Here is a 20,310-nt window from a genome sequence, read left to right on the forward strand (position 1 = left end):
CCTTAAGAAAGGCATTAAGAATTAACTGGGGCTTCCCTGGTGGCACAGTGGTTGAGAATCTGCCTGGCAATGCAGGGGACACAGGTTCGAGTCCTGGTCTGGGAAGATCCCACATGCTGTGGAGCAACTAAGCCCGTGCACCACAACTACTGAGCCTGCGCTCTAGAGCCCGTGAGCCACAACTACTGAGCCTGCGCGTCTGGAGCCTGTGCTCCGCAATGAGAGGCCGCGACAGTGAGAGGCCCGCGCACCGTGATGAAGAGTGGGCCCTGCTCGCCACCACTAGAGAAAGCCCTCACACAGAAACGAAGACCCAACACAGCCAAAAATAAAGAGAGAAAGAAAGTAAGAAAGAAAGAAAAAAAAAGAATTAACTGGAAGGATAATTTTAACTGAGGGTAATGGGAAAAGACACACAAAGAAGATAGTACTTGAACTGGACCTTGAAGAGTGGATATCAGATGCTTATATATCCGTCAAGGTCATGTAGGGTGGTAGAGACCACATGTTATTTGAAGAGAAACAATTTGATATAATGGGTTGTCAACCACATAACTGAAGAAGTAAAAGGAGAAATCTGAGCTATCATGAAGGTAGTAATTGTAGGAACATCTACAACCCTTAGGGCTGAGGAAACAAAAGGAAGAGGTTGAAATTATTAAAACACATAAACTTAGAGGAGGTGCCAAACAGAACTGAAACAGACCTCTGAAGAGGAGGCACAGCTTGGTGGGGGATTGTGTTTCTGAACTCAGAGGGGCTGGGACCAAAGCCTGTGTGAAGGAGGCACTGGGCAGTCAGTGCTCACTATACTGATTCTGGAAGTGCTGGAAAAACTGCAAACTGATTCAGCTGTTGTAATGGGAGGGAACTGCCACTGCCGGAATTAAGACACTTTGCTGGGATGCAACTGATAGAAATAGGAAGCAAGTAAGAAGTAGGCTTCTATCCTTCCTCCTCCAGCTTTGCGATATCACTCTAGTATTCTCTATTGGAAGAGCATAACAGAGAGCCAGCATATAAAGGAGAAATATTGTTTGCAGAGTCTCAGCCCTGAAATCATAGAGCAGAAGGGTAAATTTGGAGCTGATACAATAGCTAATAACTGACTCACCTTACCTGGTTTAGAAGGCTTTGCATAGGAAAACTGGACAACCACATGTAAAAGAATCAAACTGGACTACTCTCTCACACCATATACAAAAATAAATTCAAAATTTTTAATTGTTTATATTTAAAGACTTAAATGTAAGACCTGAAACCATGAAACTTCTAGAAGAAAACAAAGGCAGTGCACTCTTTGACATCGGTCGTAGTAATATTTTTTTGGATATGTCTCCTCAGGCAAGGGAAACAAAAGCAAAACAAACAAATGGGACTACATCAAACTAAAAAGCTTTTGCACAGTGAAGGAAACCATCAACAAGATGAAAAGGCCACCTACTGAATGGGAAAAGATATTTGCAAATGATATATCCCATAAGGGGTTAAAAAAAGAAGAACTCATACAACTCAATATCAAAAAAAAAAAAAAACCCCGATTAAAAACTAGGTAGAGGATCTGAAAAGGCATTTTTTCAAAGAAGACATACAGATGGCCAACAGGCACATGAGAAGATGCTCAACACATTAATCATCATGGAAATGTAAATCAAAACCACAATGAGATATCACCTCACATCTGTCAGAATGGCTATCATCAAAAAGACAACAAGTGGGACTTCCCTGGTTGCGCAGTGGTTAAGAAACCACCTGCCAACGCAGGGGACAAGGGTTCGAGCCCTCGTCCAGGAAGATCCCACGTGCAGTGGAGCAACTAAGCCCATGTGCCACAACTACTGAGCCTGCCCTCTATAGCCCGCAAGCCACAACTACTGAGCCCATGTGCCTAGAGCCCGTGCTTGGCAACAAGAGAAGCCACCGCAATGAGAAGCCCGTGCACCACAACAAAGAGCAGCCCCCGCTCGCTGCAACTAGAGAAAGCCCGCACCCAGCAACAAAGACCCAACTCAGCCATAAATAAATAAATAAATAAGTAAGTAAGTAAGACAACAAGTGTTGGCAAAGATGTAGAGAAAAGAGAACACTTGTTCACTGTTGGTGGGAATGTAAATTGGTCCACTACTATGGAAAACAGTGTGGAGAGTCCTCAAAAAACTAAAAATAGAACTACCAGATCCAACAATTCCACTCCTGGGTACTTATACAAAGAAAACAAAAATACTAATTCAAAAAGATACATGCAGACTTCCCTGGTGGCTCAGTGGTTAAGAATCCTCCTGCCAATGCAGGGGACACGGGTTCGAGCCCTGTTCTGGGAAGATCCCACATGTTGTGGAGCAACTAAGCCCACGTGCCACAACTACTGAAGCCCACGCGCCTAGAGCCTGTGCCCCGCAACAAGAGAAGCCACTTCAGTGAGAAGCATGCACACTGCAAGGAAGAGTAGTCCTTGCTCGCCGCAACTAGAGAAAGCCTGTGCACAGCAACGAAGACCCAACGCAGCCAAAAAAAAAAAAAAAAAAAGATACATGCACCCCTATGTTCATTGCAGCATTATCTAAAATAGCTAAGCTATATGGAAGCAACCAAAGTGCCCATCAACAGATTAATGGAGGGACTTGCCTGGTGGTCCAGTGACTAAGACTCCATGCTCCCAATGCAGGGGGTCTGGATTTGATCCCTGGTCAGGGAGCTAGATCCCACATGCATGCCACAACTAAGAAGCCCACATGCCGCAAGTAAAAGATCCCCCATGCTGCAACTAAGACCTGGTGCAGCCTAAATGAATATTAAAAAAAAAGATGGATAAAGAAGATGTGGTATATATATACAATGGAATATTAGCCACAAAAAAGAATGAACTCATGTTATTTGCAACAACAAGAATGGACCTAGAGGGTATTATGTTAGGTGAAATAAGTCAGACAGAGAAAGACAAATCCTGTATGATTTCACTTATATGTGGAATCTAAAAAACAAATGAACAAACATAACAAAGTAGAAACAGAGTCATAGATTCTGAGAACAAACAGGAGGTTGCCAGAGGGGAAGGAGATCAGGGGTGGAGAGAAATAAGTGAAGGAGGTTGAGAGGTACAAACTTTCAGTTGCAAAATAAATGTCATGGGTATGAAGTATACAGTGTGGGGAATATAGTCAATAATTATGTAATATCTTTGTATGGTAACAAGTGATAACTAGACTTATCATGGTGAACATTTTGAAATGCATTGAAATATTGAATTATTATATTGTGTAACAGGAGCTAACATAGTGTTGTAGGTCAATTATGCATCAACAACAAGCAAGCAAACATAGGAAATGAGATCAGATTTGTGGTTACCAGAGGTGAGGGGTTCCAGGGAAGAGGAATTAGATGAAAACAGTCAAAAGGTACAAACCTCCAGTTAAAAGATAAGTACTGGGGATGTAATGTATAACATGATAAATATAATTAACACTGTTGTGTGTTATATATGAAAGTTGTTAGGAGAGCAAATCCTAGGAGTTCCTCTCACAAGGAAAAATTTTTTTTTATTTCTTTAATTTTGTATCTATATGAGATGATAGGTGTTCACTCAACTTATTGTGGTAATCATTTCATGATGTAAGTCAAATCGTTATGTTGTATACCTTAAACTTACACAGTGCTGTATGTCAGTTATATCTCAATACAACTGAAAGAAAAATAAAAAGGTGGCTTTGCATGGTCTGGATCTTCACAAGCTTCTTTGCTATAGCCACATGGCCTCTGGCAGGTCCTTAAAGACACCATACTCCCTGTTGCTACAAGGACTTCTGCAGATTTTATTCTTTGACTAGAATGTTCCACCTATTAAATGCTCTTTCTCACACTAAATATACTTTCATAACACCAGAAACCTCTCTTGTAGCACTTGTCACAGTTGTACATCTTCATTTACTGATACCGTCTTTTGATCAAAGCCTGCCTCCTCCAGCTAGATTGTAAGGTTCAGGACAGGGACCATGACAGTTTTTGCACTCCATTGTTTGTTTACCCAGTGCCTACTTCAGTGACTGCCACATAAAAGAAATTCAATATACATTTGTTTAAAATTATTTCAATATCCTGAAAATAGTGAAACATTAGATGTGTTCTAGAAAGCAGGGATTTGGGGGGCTTTTATCTCCCTGTAGCATCTTGCTCTAGATTCTGGAGGTCCTTAGAAGACCCCCTCTTTCTTCTTTCCCCTCCTTCCTTCCTTCCTTCTCTTCTTTTTGAAACTGAGGTAAAATTCATGTAACACAAAAGAAAATTAACAATTAGCCATGCTAAACTATCCAATTTTCGTCATTTCCTGCATTCACAATGTTGTGTAAGCATCGCCACTAGCTAGTTCCAGAACATTTTCATTATCCCAAAAGGAAATCTCATACTCATTAAGTAGTCATTTCCCATTGCTCCCTCCCCCTAACCCCTGGAAACCACTAGTCTGCTTTCTGTCTCTATGGATTTATCTATTCTGAATATTTCATATACATGGAATTATATGTGACATTTTGTGTCTGGCTTCTTTCATTTAGTATAATGCTTTTGAGGTTCATCTATTTTGTAGCATATATCAGTACTTCATCCTTTTTCATGCCTGACTAATATTCTATTGTATGGATATACCACATTCAGCTCATATATTTATCACTTGATGGACATTTGTGTTGTGTTCATTTTTGGCTATCATAAATAGTACTGCTATGAACATTTGTTTACAGATATTTGTTTGAAAATATATTTTCAATTCTTTTGTGTTTATACCTAGGAGTGGAATTGCTGGGTCATATGGTTAATTCTATACTTAACTTTTTTTGTTTTAATTTTTAATTTTATTTTTGGCTGTGTTGGGTCTTTGTTGCTGTCCGTGGGCTTTCTCTAGTTGCGGCGAGCAGGGGCTACTCTTCATTGTGGTGCAAGGGCTTCTCATTGCGGTGGCTTCTCTTGTTGTGGAGAATGGGCTCTAGGCACGTGGGCTTCAGTATTTGTGGTGCATGGGCTCAGTAGTTGTGGCTGTGGGCTCTAGAGCACAGGCTCAGTAGTTGTGTGGCACATGGGTTTAGTCGCTCCGCGGCATGTGGGATCTTCCTGGACCAGGGCCCAAACCGGTGTCCCCTGCATTTGCAGGCAGATTCTTAACCACTGCTCCACCAGGGAAGACCCCATACTTAACTTTTTGAGGAACTGCCAAACTATTTTCCACAACAGTTGTACCATTTTACATTCCCACTAGCTATGTCTAAGGGTTCCACTTTCTCCATATTCTTACCAAAATCTCTTGCTTCTTTTACAACCACTGCACGCAAGTCATGTTCATATTGCACATATTCCAACTCTGATGCTTCATTTCTATCTTGAGTTAGGACCTGGTTATTTGGAGATGTTTGTGCAAGTCATGTCTCTTTGGGCCTCTTCCAGAAAATGATTGTTAAGGAACGTTTTTTCCTGCTCCAAAACAAAAAATTCTTTTTGAGTCTGTTAGAGACACACGTTCAGAGATGCTGCCTTTCTGGGCTATTCATTTTCATTCACTCGTATCACAGAATCACATGCTTTTCATTCAAAATCACTGTGGGTTGATACTTCTTTTGTTTTTCATCTGTCATTTTCAAGGTATATCTCCATCTTGTGATGCCTTGTCAGCAGGATCTTCCTCTTCATTGCTAAATTTGCTTAAATTCGAAAACTTTTGCAATGTTATGTTTGATTACATTTCTTTTTGCTTCCGTTAGCAGATGTTTTAAAACAATACTCTGCCTCCTAATTTGCAGTGTTTTATCCACATCTCTTGTTGTCGAATCAGAATATTTTGGAATAAAATATATTGCTTTCTCTGGTTCTCTAAGCTTGCTTATGCCATTCCTTCACTTTAAATAAAATTAATATTACCCAATTTGTATGCATTTGTCAAAACTCATATATTGGTAAAATTAAGATTTTTGCATTTCACTGTATGTAAAATTTACCTCATTAAAGAAAAAAAAGAATTGTGAACTAGTAAACTCAGTTTAAAATATGCAATGCTGAAGAGTTTAGGGATGATGTGTACTGATGTCTGTAATTTTGAAAAGAATTAAAAAATTAAGCTGGGGCTTCCCTGGTGGCGCAGTGGTTGAGGGTCCACCTGCCGATGCAGGGGACGCGGGTTCGTGCCCCGGTCTGGGAGGATCCCGCGTGCTGCGGAGCGGCTGGGCCCGTGAGCCATGGCTGCTGAGCCTGCACGTCCGGAGCCTGTGCTCCGCGGCGGGAGAGGCCATGACGGTGAGAGGCCCGCGTACCGCAAAAAAAAAAAAAAAAAAATTAAGCTGGATAGAAGGATGGAAAGAGGGATATGTAGATGAATAGATACGTGGTAAAGCAAATATTGAAAAATGTTAAATTTAAAATAATTGGTAGGCATACATTCTATTCTCTCAACATCTCTGTGTGATAATTTTCATAGTAAAATGTAAAAAAAAAGCAAACCTCAACTGCTCTGATGACCTATGTCAATCAGCTCTTTGCAGAAAATTCTGTGATCACTTCTACCAGTCTGATCCCATCAATTTATTTCATCCAATTCAAGTAAACAAACAAAATTTAGAGGAATAAATGGAATAATGTATAAAAATGGTTTATACACTGTGAAGAGCTATATAAACATGCTATTATTCTATGATGGTCAAGGCATTGAGCTTGCATAAAATCTTAATACAAAACACTATCTTGAACATAATTTTGTTCCTTCAAGAGTTCTCTAACTAATCTAGAAACTTTTGAAGGAAAGAGACTGTGTTTTTTATTTATTTGGTACTCACAAATTGTCCACTGAGTGCCAAAAATTCAGAGGGTACTAAATAAACAGAGAATGAATCAGTAAATGGTACATTTCACAGATCGAACTCTAAAAGAAGAGGGGAGGGGCAAGATAGGAGTAGGGTATTAAGAGGTACAAACTATTATGTATAAAATAAATAAGCTACAAGGATATATTGTACAGAACAGGAAATATAGCCAACATGTTATAATAACTATAAATGGAGTATAATCTATAAAAATTTTGAATCAATATGTAGAACATGTGGAACTAATATAATATTATCAATCAACTACACCTCAATCCAAAAAACCCCCACAAACCTCTAAAAGAGTATTTTATTTATTTATTTTTATTTTAATATTTTAAAAATATTTTCTAATTTTAATTATGCTTTATTATTTGACCTACATGCTATTTATGATTGTATTAATTTTAAATTCTTTTTTTTTTAAACCCCACATTTGTTTATTTATTTTTTTGGCTGTGTTGGGTCTTCGTTTCTGTGCGAGGGCTTCCTCTAGCTGTGGCAAGCAGGGGCCACTCTTCATCGCGGTACGCGGGTCTCTCACTACCCTCTCACGCGGGCAGATAAAAGAGTACTTTAAATTTTAAGTTATATTTTATTGAATTTTTGTCATTTTTATTTTCAATCTAAAATAGTGTTTTGCGGGACTTCCCTGGTGGCGCAGTGGTTAAGAATCCGCCTGCCAATGCAGGGGACACGGGTTTGATCCCTGGTCCGGGAAGATTCCACATGTCACGGAACAACTAAGCCCGTGCACCACAACTACTGAGCCCACGAGCCACAACTACTGAAGCCCACACGCCTACAGCCCGTGCTCCACAAGAGAAGCCACTGCAACGAGAAGCCCACACACCGCAACAAAGAGGAGCCCCTGCTTGCCACAACGAGAGAAAGCCCATGCTCATCAACAAAGACCCAATGCAGCCAAAAATAAATGAATAAATAAATAAACAAATAAATAAATAAATAAGCTTTGCAGGAGTTCCCTGGTGGCCCAGTAGTTAGGATTCCGGGCTTCACTGCCATGGCCCAGGTTCAGTCCCTGGTTGGGAGACAGATCCTGCAAGCCACATGGCACAGCCAAAAAATAAATAAAATAGTGTTTATTTATTTATTTTTGGCTGCGTTGGGTCTTCGTTGCTCTGTTATTTCTCTAGTTGCGGTGAGTGGGGGCTACTCTTTATTATGGTGCGCGGGCTTCTCGTTGCGGTGGCTTCTCTTGTTGCGGATCACAGGCTCTAGGCGCGGGCTTCAGTGGTTGCGGCACACGCGCTCGTAGTTGTGGCTTGCGGGCTCTAGAGCACAGGCTCAGTAGTTGCGACACACGGGCTTAGTTGCTCCGCAGCACGTGGCATCTTCCCAGACCGGGGCTCAAACCCGTGTCCCCTGCATTAGCAGGCAGATTCTTAGCCACTGAGCCACCAGGGAAGCCCCTTGCACAATCCTTCTGTTCATCGGATGGACAGGGGGACAAATAAGTGGCTGGTGATGTAACCCTGCAACGGCTCATCTTTTAATGACTAACCATTTACAAATTTATGCAAATTCCTTTTGGATATGTCACTACAATGACACTGACATTATGGCCAATAGACAGGCAAGTATTTGAAACAAATGCCAAATTCAATCTCTAAGTAGATTTATTAGAAAATCAAGCACAAAGTGGGGGTGGGGGGAGGGGCATGATTTGATCTGCTCAATTCAGGCAAAAGTCATATGGGTGGCAAAATTACCTCCATCAGTATGAAATGGGATTGAGTTTCTCATTGTTTTGGAAACTTAAGGCGGGGCGGGTGGGGGTAGCTCATTGTGCCCTCAGTGGCTCAAGAATTGCTGGAATCTGTCTGGGAAACCATGCAAACACAGTGTTTGGTCCAGGTCAGAAACTCTGGCCCATCAGGAACCTTGGTCCGCTAAGATAATATCTGAATTCTCTTGGAATGTTAAACTCAAAAATAGTAAAACCCTTCTGTGTCCTTTTTATACAGGTAAGTTTAAAGTCTTAAAACTTTCATATTAAGGTTAAGAATAGTTTGTATGTATCTGTATTTAAATTGTAATGTTTAGGGCTTCCCTGGTGGCGCAGTGGTTGAGAGTCCGCCTGCCGATGCAGGGGACACGGGTTCGTGTCCCGGTCCGGGAGGATCCCACATGCCGCGGAGGGGCTGGGCCAGTGAGCCATGGCTGCTGAGCCTGCGCGTCCGGAGCCTGTACTCCGCAGCGGGAGGGGCCACAACGGTGAGAGGCCCGTGTACCGCAAAAAAAAAAAAAAAATTGTAATGTTTAGGAGCTTCCCTGGTGGCGCAGTGGTTAGGAATCCACCTGCCAATGCAGGGAACACGGGTTCGATCCCTGGTCCTGGAAGATCCCACATGTCGCGGAGCAGCTAAGCCCGTGTGCCACAACTGCTGAGCCTACACTCTAGAGCCCATGCTCTGCAGCAAGAGTAGCCACCGCAATGAAGAGTAGCCACCACAGTGAAGAGTAGCCCCTGCTCACCGCAACTAGAGAAAGCCCGCACACAGCAACGAAGACCCAACGCAGCCAAAAAATAAATAAATAAAATAAATAAAATTTTTAAAAATTGTAATGTTTAAGGGAACTTGGCATACTAGAAATTCAAATAAAAAATGTGTGATTGAGTAATTGACTTGAGATTTGTGATTTTAATTGGAAAGGTATGAGACTACATAATACTTCAAAAAGTTTTAAAACTCACTTTATTTGTGATTTTAATTTTTTAGATTTAGAAGAATTGTTTACATACTTCCGAAAGTTTTAAAATACTAAAAAATAATACATCATGTTAAATTGATAGCATACTAAATTTGAAGAAACTTGCCTAACATAAATGGGACTGAGTTTTTGAAGGGAGTTTAGTCCATTCAACTGGAATTTAACTCAATATTAACAGAAAAAGTGAAGATGATTCTAAAATTTTATTTAGTTAGATTCATAAATAAAACAAATTTTCTAAGTCAGTCTTAAAGACTCAAGGAAAACTGGATAAAATGCACTTACTATAGAAGTTGAATATTAGTTTTTAAAATGCAAGTGTGAAAAATAGCATCCCCTGTCCATAAAAATCATACATGGACATTAAAAAACTCACATTGGCAAAATATAATTTTCAGCCAAATTCTCTAAATTATCTGTTACCTCCTTTATCCCTGGCGCTTAGTTATGCTGTGGTCTCCTCTTCATAAGTTTTAAGATAGAATGATATTCTTGGTGCTGGTGATGATTTAACCCAATGACCTTCACTGCAAATGACTCGAGAACAAAATGATGAAAGGGCAATGAGTCCATGAGCCAGACAGAGCGAGAGAGGTTTTGCAAAGAGAATGAAAAGCATATTATGTTTTTAATATTTTCTTTTAAATATATAAAAATACTTTTGTTTTAGAGACTGAGTTTTCCAGCAGATGTTTCTTGATTGTGTGCTTACTTGCCAGGTTCACTCTGATATTCCTGGAACAGAAAACAATTTAAGGGATATTCAATACTCAAGTGACTTAGAGCTTAAATCCTTTCTCTTCTCAAATAAGAAGTCTAGAGGTTAAGGTCGAATTCTGTCATGTTCCCAAACAAAGAAAAAAATTAAGAAGGGGCTACCACCTATGCTTTAATATTGGCACAATTAACAAGTCACAACACTTAAAGGGAAAAGAGAGGCAAAGGCTAGCTTGTCTTTTCTGATATATTATGCGTCAATATAATGTGGTGATTTTCAACATTTAAAAAATGGACTTTCCTGGTGGCGCAGTGGTTAAGACTGTGCTCCCAATGCAGGGGGCCGGGTTTGATCTCTGGCCCGGGAACTAGATCCCACATGCATGCCGCAACTAAGGAGCCCACGTGCCTCAACTAAGAAGCTGGCAAGCTACAACTAACAGCCTGCCTGCCGCAACTGAGACCTGATGCAACTAACTAAATATTAAAAATAATAAAATAAAAAATGAAAAGAGGATCTGAGTTTTTAGGAAAAGAAGTTAAGGGAATATTATTAATTATGCAAAATCTATTAACCCTCTTAAAGAAACACCTGGGTAGAAAGTTAATCGGAAATGGAAAGCCTCTCTATACTTTCCTCTAAATAATTTTGTTTAGAAATAACAGAAGTTAACTGTTTTGAGGATTAAATATTTGCCAGGCATTTTACAGCTATTACCTCATTCAATCCTCACTATACTATTAGGCTTTCATTCATTCACTCATTTATTACGTGTCCACCTGGCTGGGTATGTGACTAAGCGCTGAGAATTCACTAGTGAGCATTATCGGCCTATGTCAAGATCAAGAAGTTAAGTAATTATACTATACTCTTCACAGGAGAAAAGGGAGGGTAGGCTCTGAGAGGTTAATTTACTTGCCCAAGGTCACACAGTGCTGAAGCAGTTACAAACTCACTTCAAATCTTTGCCCTCAATCATTAAGCTGTCAACAGACTTCAAGATTTTCTCCCTTAAAAAAAAAAAAAAATTTTCTTCCTCAAGATTTGTTGCTTTTGTTATCTTTCCAAATTTTTTAAGCATTTTTGTCTTAGAATTAAAAGTCTTATAGTCAATGATCTCTCTGCCCTCCGCTTTTTCACCGTGTAGACCAAAGAACAAGTGGTGAATGTACACTCTAACTGCCAGGCATCTGGGAGACTTCAGGGGCGAGAAGCCAAGTTCCAGAGGGATGGGGGACATTTTTGAAGAAACAATAGCAACCCCGACACAAGGCCAGACTATAAATTCGAGGGTCACAAAGCTGGTCCACTGCCAAAAGAAGCAGTGTTTTTTCACCTTCACTTTGCCTTTTTCCACTACTTCCAAGGCTGTTTTGAAGCTCGACACTCGCCGCAGTGCCTAGTCCACTGGCTCCACAAGGCCGAGAAATCTAATTTTTTATTCTACACCCTTAGCTCCCTACGCCTGTACGTCTCTTTTCGACTTCTTTCTCACATGCTTTTCACTCCATCTTCACCCCGGCGGATAATCTATACATGAGCGTTTTCGTTTTATTCTATCGCCACATGGACCAGGTTGCTTTATGGCGACCTTCACAGACATCTAAATGCGAGGCTCGCGGGAGGGGTGGAAAGTCGTCAACGCTGAGGGAGAAACCTTCTGATAGTTGCTGGGAGGTGCCACGAGGGGGCGGTGACCACCATGCTCCACTCAACGGTGAGTTTTCTAGAAGATTGACAGGAAACGTACCAACCGTCTTTGCGCTAGCAATTTGAGCGATCTCGCGAGATGTGGACGCCAATCTGGAGGGGGGAGTCAAAAGCGCCTCTCTGAGTGGGGGATGGGAATATCCGTGGCGCAATCATTGCGCGAGATTAGGCCACGGTCGCTGGGCCCTATGCCTAGATCTCGCGATATTTCCGATGCTCCGGACTGAAACTAAGAGCAGCTTCTCGCGAGAGCCCGTGCTGAGGGCTCTGTGAGGCCCCGTGTGTTTGTGTGTATCTCTGTTGGTGAATGTTAGTACGGGGAAGCCGCGGCCGCCATTTCAGAGAGCTTGCCGACGCTGTCGCCGGGGTGGATCCTCCGCTGCCGAAGCCGCCTTCCTGAACTCCCGCGCGGGCTCCTCTAATCCCATTGTTTCTTTTAGATTCTCTTGGGCCTATCCGCCCTCGGAGCCCGAAATTTGGGCTGGGTGGTACTGCGGCCTGGGCCTAGCGGCTTAACAGTAGCAACAGCGGCGGCAGTAGCAACCCCCCTCTTTCCGAATACGAGCACCGCTGGGGCCCCGAAAGCCCGCACAGGTAAGGAGGCGTCGCGGACCCCCGTATTTGCATGGCTTTTCTGAGGTGTGGTTCTTTTCTGGGTTGAGGGGCACTCCTTAGGCAGTCTTAAGCGACGGGGTGGGGGGGGCAGGTTTTCGAGAAATGGGCTTCATTTCGAAGACCGCGCCCTTCTTTTTCGGTCGGGTAGATTTCAGGGTTTTCGGGTGGCATGGGCTCCAGAGAGGCCTCGGGCAGATGGCGACCTGTCCCTTCGAGGCCTGCGGCGACCGCGACCTCCCAACATGGCGCCAGCCGAATGCTGTCTTGGCACCGAACTCCTCCCAACCGAGGGAGTTTCCCTTTGCCCCTAAAATGGCAGCGCGGGTTTTTGCGCGCAAAGAGGAGCTTTCGTTCGATGCTCTCGGGTTGTTTTTTGAGGCATTACAGGCTTTTTAAAAATCGGATACTTAATCTGCTTTAGCGTTTTCGGTCTTGGGGACATTTCAGGTTTAATTGTCAAGCCTACTAAAGTGCGTCGTCCCACCTTAGTCGTTTTGTGGGTCGTCTCGGAAGTTTTGGAATATGTCCGGTAAAAAGGAAATTTAAAATTGTTTTTACTCATTGAATTTTTCATTCTTATTCTTTACCTAGGCGTTCAGAGAAAATGGCAGACGATATTGATATTGAAGCAATGCTTGAGGCTCCTTACAAGAAGGTGAGAAAAAACAAGTCGGTGAGGTTTATCTATTTCTTAATTTAGCATTATTCACGAAACTACTGCTGAAATGTAAACTAACCTCCCCGGAGCCCTCTTGATTTATCTTATCAGAGATGCATTAAGTGTAACTTACAAAAGTAAATATATGCTATTGATGTAATAATATTGTGCAGTAGTTTCACTTCAGCGTGATGAATAAATGCCCATCTATCTCTCTTTGTAGACTTGCCTAACGATATCTCACCTCTACTCCCATGAATTCACCTTTGATTCCAGTGTGAACTGTCAATCATAAGGTAGTAATTGAGTGACTTATCGCTGTACCGTGGTCCCCTAGGTAAAATGACTCAACTAAGAATTACCAGCTCCAGTTTGGTATAGCAAAAAGGTGAATGTAGTGGTTTGGGAAAGCAGCAGGGGTCCAAGAATAACACAGCATAACCAGTCTGTGGCAAGCAAATCTTTAAATAAGACAAGTCTTACAAGAAGAAATGGGTGAGATTTAAAAATTTATCCTATACATGAGACTGGTAATAGTCAATATTAAAACAGGCAGGTGATGATCTGCTCAGTTAAAAATTACTAAAATTCTTGGATCCCTGAATAAAAAAAAATTTTTAAAGCAAAAGAGGCAATATCACAACTTGAGTCACTTGATGACTGTTTTAACTGTTCTCCATATTGTTTTATTTTTAATTAGTCCCTGTCATATTTCACACATAAAACTACAAAGGAGTTATTTTGACTAATAATACAGTCTTTGACCCATTTCAGTATCACAGTAAAAGTGTCTTTTCATTCTTTCACCAGTTGGTGGTGAAAATAGCAGTATGCATGCGTTATCACTGATGTCACAAACTGTAAGCTTTGTAAATTAGCACTTATACTCCTATAACTGATGTGATCAAACTTTAAAATAAACATTGCGCTAAACCTTTTAAAAATAATACATTTGTTTTGGAGTGTATAGCTCGACCATGTGGTACCAATTTGGATGAATTCTTTAAAGCTTTAAATAGTGTATGTAGTTTTGTAATGTTTAGACTCTTGAAGCGCTACTTTCTATTTTAATGTTAAGATTCTGTCTTAGTTTAACATGGATGTAATTCCATGTAAACAGGTATGGAAGTAGGACTGGTCGATTATTAATTGACTTTCTTGGGTTCTTGGGAGTCAACATTACTAAAGCAGTGTGAATCCCTGTTTGCTTCAGGGCGAGATGTGTGACAGAGGTGGCATCAAGCTCTTACAGTCCCAACCCTCCAACGGAAATGGGCGAAGATCTCAGGAATGGCATCGGTCACAGGAAATCGATAGTGGCTGGCTGCTAGCATGGCCACATGGGGCTTAGGCAGAAATAGAGCCATGGTACTGACCAAAGGGGCCATAGCACATGGAATAAAACTCAAAACAGGACTTCATTCATGTTTTATAGAAATTCTATTTAACCACTTCAACACTGTAAATCTGGATAACTTACTATCTAACTATGTAAGAAAATAAAATTTGACGTGTTAATATGCATTTTTATTTTTGTATCTTGATGACTTAATTTGTAAGCAACAAAGTGGTTAAACACATATCCATCTAAATTTTTTTATAGCCTTCCATGTTAACTATAAATAAGTAATTAGTTTTAAAATTGTTTTGTATTTTCTTATTCCTATTCCCTTTACCCTTTGACAACTTGAAATGTTACCACTTCGTCCTCATGATGTTCTTCTATCAACCCTGCTTAGGATGAGAACAAGTTGAGCAGTGCCAACGGCCATGAAGAACGTAGCAAAAAGTAAGTTTTAAGAAGGGACCTGGGTTGGGGGGAGCTATATGTGATTGATTTTTTAAGTTGTATTCCTGTGGCTAAAGCATCAAACCCAAGGTTCTCTCCTGAAGGGTTTCTTTGCCTTTTTTGGAAAAGTAGGTTCTTTACTTTCTGGGATGAGACACTATTCGAGGATGTAAAACTACAGACTCTTTCCTTAATTTCAGGAATTGGTGTCAGGAACTTTTTGGACACCTTCCCCTCCAAGTCCATCCATGACAATCTGCATAAGAGTTCTAGTGTTAGAGCTTGTCTTTTGTCTTAAATTTATTAACTTCGGTTTAATATTATTTTATCAATGTTATCAGTAAAACTGGTATATCCACTGAAGATGGTTAGAAAGAAGAAGGTAATAACCAGGCTGTAGAGAAGTATTGTTTGTTCTAAATTACTGAAGGAGTCAGAGCTGTGAATTATTTATGCTCCTTGATGCTCCTAAAGGTTCTTTTTGTAGTAATGTTATAGCACACTTAAGTACTTCTTAATGTTCCTCTTACATGGCTTTCGTCCTCTTAAGCTTTTTAAACTCTGACAGACTTAATTGTGAGAATGGAGTTTCAAAAAGCTATGAATATTTATGCGTGTCATTTAGGTTAAAGAAGTAACCCTTAATAGGAACTCTGATACAGACTAGTACAGAGTATGGTATACAAGAAGTCTAAATAGATGCGCTTTATAAAATTTGATCCTGTTCTTGGAGTTTTCCTTCAGCTCTAAAATCATTGAGTCTTAACATCACATGGTCTGTATTATAAGCATTAAGACATTTTATTAGCCTTCGTGATGTCATATTCAAACGTTCTGTCATGTTCATGACCCCATAATGCATAATGAAAAGTGATGTAGAATAAGCCACTTACTTGGTTCTTTTTGGTGCTTTCTTCTAAGAGCTCTAAGTGCTTCATAATATACTACCTCAATATTCTCACAAGTTTGTAAGGTAGGTTAATATAATTCCATAAAATAGATGAGGACATAGACTGGATTGTCCAGGTTTTGCTACACCGATATTCTTACCCCTAGAATATTGTAATGGATCAAAATGATGCAATTTGTAGGACATGTCCTATATTTTTTCTGTTTGGGTGGGAGTCTGTTATAGCTCCTCACTAATCATGTTAGGGGTATTGGGTTGGGTTTAGTCTTGAATTGTTATGATTTGAGGCAGTCAACCAATCTTTGCGTGGTGTAATGTCCTCTGATTTTAGACCTTTTACCAAAGTAAGTTTCCTAATTGTTGTGATTTGCAATTCTGTAATCAAAACCCAGGAAGGGGTAACCATATAAATTGAAATTATCCAATCTCTAGATATCAGGCCAAGTGGATGGATAAAGATCTCACTCTAAGTGCCAAAAGAATGAGGACCTACACTATAGGGCACATGCCTTCTTTGTTGTACCGTTCTTACATGTCATTTCTTGCTACTAATACCATCTCCAGTTTATATTTGTTAATCATCCTACAACTAAGCTCATTAAGACTACCAGCCTTTTAAAAGGAAATTTAGCATTAAGCTCTCAATGACTTGTGCTTACTTAGTGGTGTTTATATATATAATGTAAAGAGTCCAATGGGACTAAATAGAACGGACAATTTAATTGGCCATAGGATTCTTTGTTTAAGGGAAGAACCTTTTCAAAACTACAGCTATCATCTAGTTTCTTTTTAAATGTACATATTATTTCTCTGTCAGACTTCTCAATCTCCTCATTCTCAGTTAAAGCTGATTAAATAAATGACTCCCTTGGTCAGTCAGTAACTGTTCACCCATTTTTTTTCTGAAGGGAATTAATCTTTCAAATTAATTTGAAAGTTATCTAGAAAAAAATTTTTGTATTTAGGCATAAATTATAAAACAAGCAGAATGTTCTTGTGTATTAGTTTTTAGTATAAATTAGGTCTCTTAACCAAAGGAACGTGCCATGTGCATTTTTCATCCTAAAAACTTCATTGTTTTTTAAAAGCCATTGAGTATTGGGATGTAGTTTTAAGGTAGTAAGAAAATGCACATTATGAGAAATTGAGAGTTGACTAGTAAATGTTTTCTTTTAAAAAATAGTAATTCTCAGTACATACATTCAATTGATTTCAGGTAATAGTAAAAGGAACTAAGTTTAATATTAACGCAAATTGGTTGTCTATTATCCTTCTTTCTGAAAAGCTATACTCCTGAGCTTGGCAAGACCTCAAAGTATGCCTTTTTAAGTACCCGAGCTTGCCTTCATGGGAGTATTATTTGTTAGTATAACCAGTTTTGCAAAGTCGCAACCAGCATCCATTCAGTTAAGCTCTTTTGGAATTTCTCAAAGGATAAAAAACAATAAATGACACAGTTGAAATATATTGGCTACTGTGGTGTGGATTATCTATAAATTTTGGAATAAATGACTTTTCTATTTTTTTTCTTATTTTCCAGAGTACTTTGCATTTAAAATTTAGATCTTCTTACATGGAAGAGGTCAAATCCAGTTATAGCAAAACACCTTTACAGCAGAGGCCATATAACCAAAAAGTCCAAAGGCCCAGCCCAGTGGACCATTTACTTCAATGATGTTCAGTACAAAATTCCACTGCCACTAAAGACTTTGGAAAGTCCCTTTTAAGTTGTAACAGGATTTGACTATTAGTGTGGATTTTGATAACCCTTCTTTAGTTAATAAATGTTCTTTGAAGCTTCATCTTGTTATAGAGAAGTACACTGCTTTCTTGCACCCTTAAATTTTTGTCTGGGCTTTATAAAGAGGATTATATTTCTGAATGTCTTAGTATGTTGCTGTCTTTTTACCTGTCTGGGGTTGCCTTCAGATGTGGGTGGGGACTCATTTATAAAAAGTCCTAGGAAGACCTTAAGTTGAAATTAGCTCTCCAATTTTCGAGTCCTTTCCTTTGGCGCAATAAATTTTGGGCCTAAAAAGAGGTAATTTGGGAGGTTGGCTGCCTTTCTGCAATGGGCCATTATAAGCAGAGCAAAACTTTATTTGTCCTTTTTGTGGGGGATGGAGTTTTTACTTTGTCCCCTAATTGATAATATTTAGGATTTTTGATTATAGCTATCTCAGAATTCTTTAGTCTAAGAGATAGTTTCAGGTTTTTAGGCAACAAAGTTAGAATGTTATCTGTTGCCCTTCTGGGCATTGCTTTGATGACTTCTGTATAAGTAATGAGTGTAGCCTAATTTTCTGTCATGTGCTACCTAGCATATACATTTCTGACAGTCAGGTGGATTATCTTGAAATTTTAGACAAAGTTTCTGCCTCCTTGGAAAGCTCTACATCTCCTTGTGATTGGAGTGTGGGTTTCAAGATTCCAGAAGGTGGGTGTCTTCATTTTCTATTTTCAATGCACTCTAAGATGACCTGCTTACAGGTTCTCTGAGGCAGACTTCAATTGCTCTTGTGCTAACTTTGCTTTGATAAGGACTAAACAGTTAATTCAATTTCCAAATGATGTAGTTGTCAAAATGTTTCATAATCTTTTAGCCACTACAAAATGACATTTAAGTGGATGAGTTTAATTTGAAATGTCTTTCAATTTATACTGAAATATCTGAAGGCACCTCTAAAATTTGGGTGATGACAGAGGTACAGATTATAAAAATTATGGAATGAGTGGGTGGTATGCTGTGAGGAATACAGAAATGAACAGGAAGATACACGACTGACTGGCTTTTTTACCTTTCAGAGCTTGAGAATTTATAAAGATTTATAAAGGTGTTGATTCTTCCTTTTGGTTGTACCCCACAGGCTTGTATAAACTGGCATAAAAATGGCATATTTCAATATCTGGTGTACTCATTGTAACTTGAAAAAGTATCTGAAGTGGTCACATTGAAGTCTGGGAGTGTCAGATTGCATTTTACGGCATTAGTTTTATTGTCCTTTGTCATTATTTGTAATAATTTTGCCCATAAAAACCGAAATAGTGATGCCTGTATGGCCCTTTGAAAGTATATAATCATATGTGCAAATTGGGTCAAAATTGGCTTACTTAAGAGAAATTAGTGTCTTTAATGGCAACTTTTTTATATGATCCAACACTAATACTTAAAGTATTCTGTTGTAACTTTGATTCTATTACTGTATGTTTTGGATTACAGTTATACTTAGTTGGCCAGATATGATAGAACTTTTAAATAAAGTTCACGAGACTTCCCTGGTACTCCAGTGGTATGTGACTCTGTGCTGCCACTGCAGGGGGCATGGGGTTCGATCCTTGGTCAGGGTTAAGATATATCCTGCATGCTGTGCAGCATGGCCAAAAAAAAAAAAAAAATTTAAAAGTTCAGGTTTTGATTTATACCTACCAATAAGTTCTCTCCTTGTTAAAGCTTTAGCTGACTCTCAAGAAAGGTCATTATAGTTCCTCTCACTCAAATGATTCATTGTCAACTGGCTGCTGATTTTCAGTAGTAGAAGGCAAAGGTGGGGTGTTGTTTGCCTTACCTAGGAATTATTTTTCCATAAGTGATTATTATGTATCATTGTATGATAGTAAAAATAGCAAAATATATCTGACCATAAAAGGAAGTATATTTTTTGCATATTCTTAAATCAGCAAGATAATGGTGACTTTTTTCTTCTCAGAAGGAAAAAAAGCAAGAGCAGAAGTCGTAGTCATGAACGAAAAAGAAGCAAAAGTAAGGAACGGAAGCGAAGTAGAGATAGAGAAAGGAAAAAGAGCAAAAGCCGTGAAAGGAAGCGGAGTAGAAGCAAAGAAAGGAGACGGAGCCGTTCAAGAAGTCGAGATCGCAGATTCAGAGGCCGTTACAGAAGTCCTTAGTATGTAACTATAATTATGATCATATTGGTTTGAGAGATTTTTCTGGGTATACAGACAGCAGCGTAACTGGAGTGACTTGAATTGTGGAATTTTATTTTTCTATATGATGAGTTAAAAAGTATTAAATAAGGATTTTGGCATTGAAAAGTCCAGTAGAAATGCATTGTGTGGACAGATACATGTTTGTTTTACTAGGCATGCAGAACATTTTCTGTTACTCCATCTAAAAATATTGCTGTGTGCCAATTCAAACTAAAGCACTAAAGTGCTTTTAAAAAAAAGATTTGATATTGTAGTGCCAAATATGTGAAAGCTTAAAGGTTTGTGAGCTATCACAGTATCCTTTACTGAACATAAAGTTTTTAAAGCTCGGATACAAATTGCAAATATGTATAGTCAGTCAAATACATAGTTAACAGTCTTGTCTGTGTGGCT

At 39.5% G+C, this 20,310-nt stretch overlaps 1 protein-coding gene across 12 annotated transcripts in view; it reads left to right on the top strand.

The window, feature by feature from the left end:
* The first annotated feature begins 12,236 nt into the window (after window positions 1–12,236).
* The window catches only part of RBM39 (RNA binding motif protein 39), a 30,061-nt gene continuing 21,987 nt past the window's right edge, over window positions 12,237–20,310 (top strand). For 4 of the 12 annotated variants that reach the window (XM_029219846.1, XM_029219847.1, XM_029219848.1 and 1 more), the window contains exons 1-4: window positions 12,237–12,594; window positions 13,207–13,270; window positions 15,013–15,062; window positions 19,680–19,874. In XM_029219846.1, coding sequence (XP_029075679.1) covers window positions 13,220–13,270; window positions 15,013–15,062; window positions 19,680–19,874 — 296 coding nt within the window. In that variant the 5' untranslated portion in view covers window positions 12,237–12,594; window positions 13,207–13,219. The other 8 variants (XM_029219854.1, XM_029219849.1, XM_029219853.1 and 5 more) reach the window with 8 other exon arrangements.

Source organism: Monodon monoceros, unplaced genomic scaffold (genome assembly GCF_005190385.1).
Source record: "Monodon monoceros isolate NGI ecotype Baffin Bay Population unplaced genomic scaffold, NGI_Narwhal_1 Super_Scaffold_13, whole genome shotgun sequence".
Taxonomy (NCBI): domain Eukaryota; kingdom Metazoa; phylum Chordata; class Mammalia; order Artiodactyla; family Monodontidae; genus Monodon; species Monodon monoceros.